This window comes from Ambystoma mexicanum, chromosome 1p (genome assembly GCF_040938575.1).
Source record: "Ambystoma mexicanum isolate Mex_15411 chromosome 1p, UKY_AmexF1_1, whole genome shotgun sequence".
NCBI lineage: Eukaryota > Metazoa > Chordata > Amphibia > Caudata > Ambystomatidae > Ambystoma > Ambystoma mexicanum.
This window is the reverse complement of record NC_090921.1, coordinates 1,347,852,027-1,347,859,374: the sequence shown is the minus strand read 5'-3', so window position 1 is coordinate 1,347,859,374 and position 7,348 is coordinate 1,347,852,027. Positions and strand designations below refer to the sequence as shown.

The 7,348-nt window shown below is 43.8% G+C and overlaps 1 protein-coding gene across 3 annotated transcripts in view; it reads right to left on the bottom strand.

Moving 5' to 3' along the window:
• Window positions 1-326: 326 nt before the first annotated feature.
• The window catches only part of LOC138454213 (myocardin-like), a 184,812-nt gene continuing 177,790 nt past the window's right edge, over window positions 327-7,348 (bottom strand). For 2 of the 3 annotated variants that reach the window (XM_069607024.1, XM_069607025.1), the window contains exons 13-14: window positions 5,963-6,470; window positions 327-958 (exon numbers count right to left, since the gene is read on the bottom strand). In XM_069607024.1, coding sequence (XP_069463125.1) covers window positions 928-958; window positions 5,963-6,470 — 539 coding nt within the window. In that variant the 3' untranslated portion in view covers window positions 327-927. Of the gene's footprint in view, window positions 959-5,958; window positions 6,471-7,348 lie in introns of those variants that run through there. The other variant, XM_069607026.1, reaches the window with a different exon arrangement.

The following is a 7,348-nucleotide window of genomic DNA, read 5'->3' as shown; positions in this document are numbered from 1 at the left end:
GCATACAGAGTTAATCATAAAAGTATGTGTTCATCAGCCCGTTCCCCGCTTGAACTAAGTATTGCTTTTACAGCAACACGCCATGCTTGATACAGGGCCATCTGCACTCTTACGGTAAATAAGCTTCTATAGGATGGCAGCAAAGTAAAGTGAGATTATTTGGAGATGCTTATTCATAACTACATATCTGTTGGTTATCCACTAACAAAATTGTTGGGCGTGCATACATTATCGACATTGTTGTCATGTTAGGTGACACTTAGGTACATCCATACACAATGAAACAAAAGCAAAGAAGAATTCAACACAAAAGAGAATGCAACAGATAGGAATAACATTTTATTTACCTTTGAAGAATATATTAATATCCAGAGATATATTATACACAGCACTTTTCACATATATATCTTGTATTGTCCTGGTGCAATTTAAGATTGATGTCAAGTTCCTCATTGTCCACTTGGCCTGGCGCGTTAAGGAATTCCCTTGACAGTCCTGTCAAAGTGTAGCACATGATAACCCCGAATTCTGTCAATTTCCTGAACCCTACCGCCCACCAGCTCAATTCAAAATGGCGTCAGTCAGGGGCGCGGTTGAGCGACACTGCGTGCCAAATAAAACTCACATTCAGAAAGTTGGAAGGGAGAGAGGGGAAGAGGTAACAATGGCAAGAGGGTGCCGGATATTGATGAAAACGTGCCTTTTGGCAACACGTCACGTGATTCGCTTAGTGTTGGTTTCGCTTTTTAGAAGCCATCCATTTCTTCCCCCTCCCTCCCCTGCACCCTATCTTTGGGCCAATGAAAAGGCAATGTCTTAAGTTCTTTACTGCCTCGACAATCCAGGTGGCGCATCGGTATCCTGACATCTTTTGCATATTTGTTCTTCTCTGTGCGGGTGAATGAGGCCATAAGTCCCCTCTCCTGATTAGACACAAATGACGTCGAAATCGGGCTTCCTGGGGTGAAAGAAAACAAAACTGAAGTGGTGATGCCATTGGGAGCGGGCAAGGTAGCATGAAGGGGAATGACTACGAGCAAGTGATTATATTCCGTACAACAAAGCTACGTCTTCCCACCCGATATGGACCCTACCTATGTGGGGATTCCAGTTTATCCCAGTAGAATTCCAACATTTGATGTGCTTTATTTGTTTATTTAGATTATTTTGCTATTTTGAATTACCCTGGTCAATTTCCCTTCTTAGCCTTTAGTTCTCTTATGTTTAACCCACCCAATGGCTATGAATCCCAGAGAACCCATCTGAGAACTGATGAACTGGAATTGCCACGCGTGATAGCATTCCGTGTCCACAAAACTGCATGGGTTATAGCTCAACATGGAGGAGCGGCCATACATTTTAAGACATGCTCCTTTTGCTAAGCTGAAGCTAGTTGCTACTTGTCTCCCTACTACTGTCTCCTTTAACCATCCCCAGAGTCTGACAACTTGTTTGTTGCACTTGTTAGTATGGCAGTAACAGTGAAGGACCAGTTCATAAAAGTTGCGAGGGATTAAAGGGGAGGTCTCATTATCGTGATCTCTGCCTACATATTCCTGAGCATCTCTTAGACCAGTTCATTCATTATTTCTTTTTAAAAGAACACACCGCTCTTGGCAAAAGAAAGCAATCCTCTGCATCACTTACACATTATGTGGGGCTGACATTTTGCCTCCATCCCATTCCCCGCCCACACAATCTGTCTGATAGGAACAGAGAGCACAGATCTGAGCCGGTCTAAAGGAATCAGGGTATGGACTTCTTCTTGATCTTGGTGTCTGTACTAGGGCTAGCCAACCTACCACCCTGCCAGACATTTCGGCCTACAACTCCCATCAGCCCACACAAGCTGAGTGAATGCTGAGGGATCATGGGAGTTGTAGGGTAAAACATCTAGAGGGTAACAGGTTGGCTTCATCTATTGTGCAGAATGCAGACACCTCAGAATGGCACATATGACTGCTGTTGATGTGCAAAAATATTATTTTGAAGAAAAATAACTGCTATGCTTGACTTTGCTACAAATATTCTTAGACAGGAATTTATGATAAATTGCTTCTAAATAATTTCAGAAAACTGTAGACCCTATGCAGAAACCTGGTCAGATGTTTGCTTTTTTGGCAATTGGTGTGCTCCAGGTTCTGTTCCATCAGAGGCACCGGTGGGGATGTTACACTGGGAACAAGAACACATTTTGTTAGAAAATCCATGATCTGCAAGAGGAGGGAGGTTCTGTGTACTTTTTACTGGAAGATAGATTTCTTTTTTTTTTTCTCAACCCTGGAAGATAGATTTCGAAAGGTGTGGGCTCTTCTAGAGAAGAGAGGCTATTTGGGGGGTGGGGGGAAGGAGGTCTCAGAGGGCATTAACTTTCAGAGAGAAATAGTCCGTGGCCTGCCGGCATCACATTGCCACAAGGAGGAATGTGCAATAGCAGGCCCCAGCAGCTGTCATGTTAGACTCTAAAAAATAAATTGTGCATGAAATTCTAACACAAAGTAGGTCCACATTTTAAGCTAAGCACAGCACGCACGAAAGATTACAAATCCCAGTGTGTGATAAGGTGCACGTAGTCATCAAGAGACCTTCCCGTCAAAGAGTCAAAGGGGTAATATGTCGACCAGACCTGACAGGAGAGAGTGGATCAGAAAACTGATTAGGTAATTAGACGGTCAATTCCTATATTTCTAAGAATGTATCCTTGTGCTGAGAGCGTTGCCTCATCTGTCTGCATACAGGCTTAGGTAATGTCGGTGGAAGGAAGGCAGATAGAGGCTTGAAAGGCTCACACCAGGCAGAGGTGTCTACACATCAGACCTGCTAGCCTTTTGGGATTTCATATTTTAAAAAGAGTTAAAAGTAAAATGCTTTAAATTGAATGAATCAACCTCAGATGGTGTCTTCCCATGGTTAAGGTTGTGCCATGTCTGTTGCTCAGGAGACTAATGCATCCATTGCAGATATCTATGTTTGACCTGAAGGTTCAAGGTTCAAGGCCTGGCAGGTCCAATCGGAGATCGAGAAAATGACCAGCAAACCAACAAACATCTCATCTCGGTTACTTTGTGTCATGGGACCACAGGGTTTGCATAAACACTTGTTCTGTTTTATGTTAAGGGCTACAAAGCATGGGAGATGCAGGATTCTTCCAGCCAAGGCTTCAGAAATGGTCAATGCTGATATTCACGACTGTTACCATGGGCGTAATTTTAGGGAGGACAGGGGTGTTTGTCCCCCCCCCCAACTTACATGGCACACCATTTTGTCCCCATTCAATTGGCTGGGGCACCCTTTCTTCGGATGTCATGTCCCCCCCCCAACATTTTCAGCAAAGTTACTCCACTGACTATTACAGCACTTAAATAAATAAGAGTGCATTGATCCATTTAAGAAAGGATGCCCCCTTTACCCTGCCAGGGATTCCCAGGATAGCCATATTGGCTTGTTATTTTCAAGTTTCTTCTATTCCCTGACTTCCCGCTTTGGCCTTTCCTTTGCTCCAGCCGCCATTGTTTTCCATTTTCCCTGATAGTTACTCTCTTTCTCTTTTCCAATGCATTTTCTTGTATTTCTTGCAGAATTCCTATCACTCTCCTCAAGTTGGTTACTGTACCAATATACTCTAAAATGGTACCATGGTTTGTAATTGGTTAAAATGGTTATCAAGCTATTGATAGGATGTGAAAGAAAATCACAAGCATATCCATGGGCAGGTATGTCAAAGATGTTGACATTTTTAGAGATTGGCTTCTCCGAGTCCCGGGGAAGGTTAGTTAGCACTACCAGGGTTGCTGGTCTGCTTCTGATGTCTCTGGTCATGTTTCATCCCAATAAGTTCCCAACGGAAATGGGTGAGTTATGTCCAGCTTAACTCAAGAGACAACAGGCGGTGACAGTTTACCTGAATGGGGATGTGGAAATAGAAGGAAGTGTGTGGTGTCCTGGGCTATGCAAGAGTAGCTAAAGAATGCATGTGTCCAGTTTTAAATAGTGCTGGATTCTTCATCTACCTTGGGATCTGATGCACGGTGAGATGTGTGATTTGCCCAAGATCACACAGTATGGTCAGGTAGCAAAGCAGGGGATATAGCACTGACTGCCAGCTCGCCAGTCATTCATGTAGCTGCTGCGTATCTGTGACTAAAACATGGAGGCCATCTTTGAACCCAGCCTGCCCAAGGCATGTTATTTAGAAGCAGGATGAGTCTAACACAAGAAGCTCAGAAATAGACTTTTCAAGGGTTCCTTGTGATAATGTCACCAGGTAATCGACTTTATTTTCCTGACCCCTGAAATACTCTCGCCAAATATTCTGAGAGGGGTATCATTTTATATTATAAACTCCTATTCTATAATATTTGGGGAAAGTGTTTGATTTTATTGAGGGTGTATTTTTGTTGGGGAAATGCCAACACTTGGCGGCCATTTCCCAGGTGACTTTATCCCTGGATGCCATTCCAAGTGCACCTCTACATTTTCTTTAGGAACAAATGAGGTGGACAGAGTGGTGTGTGCATGGGTTGAAGCACCCCCAAACAAACACAATCAGGATATTGGAAGTCACTAGGCAGCCATATAGGGCCCAAAGTCTTGTAATCCACTGATAACCCACATTCTTTGTCATGACTGGCTAGCGTATTGTTTTACTGAGTGCTCTTAGACGTGCTGTTCCCCTCACAAGCCTTGGACCCGGGGCCTCATCATAGAATCTGTGGTGCTTCTGTTGTAGATGCGGCACCAGTACAAGGACTTCTTTGGGATTTTCCCCACACTGCAGCATTTCAGAGTGCTTAGAAACTGCTGTAAGGCAGCATACTAGAGCCATGGATAATTCAAAAATATGCATTATTTCCCAAATTATTCGCCCTCTTTTTTATTATCCTCATCAGATTGAAAGGTTAGTTGGTAGGACTGGAATTCAAGCACGAGACTGGCGTGTTGGACACTGACAGCTGCAGGTGCATTGACAGTCTGAACCTCCTCATTGGCACATCAGTGGAAGGAATATATGTTGCCATAGCTACAGGAGGAGTACTAGAGAATAATTACTGAGCAGCTGAAGAAACACTGAGGTTCGGGTAGAAGGATGGAATGGATAGCTGTCATGGTTCAGGGATACACAGAGGTGATCATGTATGCAGCAAGTGACGCCAGCTCTGGGTGGCTGGCATAGTGAGTCTACTCTATTCCATCAGAATACCTGGTCTGGATGAGATGGGAGAGTGGACCAATATTGTGTTTCCCTTTGTGTAGACGTTCACTCGGCCATTTTGGGGCTCCTGGGCACAGTGTCTTTGTGGGAAATCATAGTGCAGGTTTGGCCACAAAGCCCCCTTGTTGGTGACATATAACATGGACTATCACGCAACATGATCACATGCAGTGCGGTGCATGTAAAAGGGGGACATCACTTAGCATCACACGAGGCACCCTTGGTGGGTAGGCTCAATCCTCTGGTGGAACAGCAGAGTGCAGTGTTCTACTGCCACCTCAATATATCTATGACCTCACAGTCAGGGTCCATTTTTGTAGCTTGCCGCTGCTGGAACCGCCATTTTCGTGTTTAGCAACAGTTTGGGTTAATTTACCTCTCTCTAATTTCTAACATCAAAACATGTTGCTTGTTTTGTTGTTCTGCATTGAAACTAGGGGTACTAGTCGTTAGGAAAGAAACTACTTGCACGTTTCCTTGTATACACCTCCCAACATGAGCGACCATTCCATTCAAAATGGCAGCTGTGGTGTCTGTCTCCACTATAACCCATTTTTCCTGTCCAGGGGCTTGGGAGGCGGGGGCTCTGTTCTGACTTTTTCTCCGCTTCCCCGACCTATCAGGGAGATCGAAATCTTTAAGAAGAAAGATTTTCTTTCTTTCATTTCTACTGGATAGCAGGGATCAGAGAAAGTTCATTGGATTTCCCCCATTTATGCGAATGGTTTCATTTTAAAGCTTTGTGTTTACCACTGCTCCACCAAGAGGTCAATCATTCTGTTCACACTGAGGTCCGGCGAATCGAAGAAGTCGGTGGAGAAGATGCTGGCTCCAACAGGACTGCTGGGCCCGAACCCAGAGGCCGACCCCGAAGTTAGGGCCTCCAGCCAATCTGCGGGATCGAAGGGTGCCTTAGATGACGAAGACGAAGAGGAGGAGGAGGAAGATGAAGAGGAGGAGGAGGACGAGGAGTGGCTGTTTCTGGCCTGCTGACGATCCGGTGATGGGGGCATCTCGATCTGGTAAGGGGAAAATACCGTGGAGAGACTGTCCTGAGTCGAGAGTAAGTCATACTGTGCAGAGATGGGATACTCCATAAGGGCAGGTGGTGGAGGGGGTGCCGGGAGATAGTCGCTATGGCATCGTGGCCTCTTGGAAGGGCTTCCGTGCTGCTGTGAACAGGGAAACTGCTCCTCGTGAGGTTCCTCTTTAATTCTTGGAGTCTCCATCACAGTGTTTTCCGTTGGTGTAAGCTCTCCTAAAAAGGCATAAAAGGTAACTTTTTTAGGTACAGCTTCATTATTTATACCATAATTATACCCAGCAATCAGCACTGCAGTCTTTATTTATGAATGTTGTAAAATCAGAAACAAATAGAGATCAAGCAATTGGCCTGTAGCACTTTACGAGGGTGTTATGTTATAATTTCTTGTGAGTAATAACCCAGACTGAAAATAAACAATCAAATGAAGCGGTAAACATAATTCATGTTATTTTCAAAATAATGTAGGTAGTAAAAAGACATTGTACTATTTTGTTTATATTCTTTTTCAAGCCACCTCCCACATGCTTTTCTCCTTTTCCCCCTCCTTTTTGCCTCTCTCCCAGCTCTAGGACGCACAATTTGTAGACAAAAAATCTGAATATTTAAGCGAGAGATGCTGAATCAGAAATGTTCAATGATTATATATTTGTGATGAAGATTCAAAAAGGCACATTATGTTGTAAAATAATTGCATGCTATGACGTTATTTTGTACCACGTGCCCTGAAAATGAATGCCAGATCGAAACACGTGGCAGCAGGCATTAGACTAAGCATGTTAGATGTATTGTGTTGGAGAAATATTGCTATTAACCGTGTCAGGATTTTTTCCATTGTTTTAAATCCATTGAATAGGCAAAAGCAAATGGAATTTTGGTGGATGGAAATTGCGCACTGCCACGCACCAAAGCTAAACCTTTAAATGCATTTACTGGCAAAGGGCATGATGCCAGCGATTTCGTCTCTATAATAGAACCACATAATTACCAGTTTGAGCGTAAGCCATACATTAGTTTGCCACTTTTGTTTTATGTTTGGCTATTACACTCATGTTTTAGGTTGGGCAAAGGAATATTCCCTGATAGCTGATACC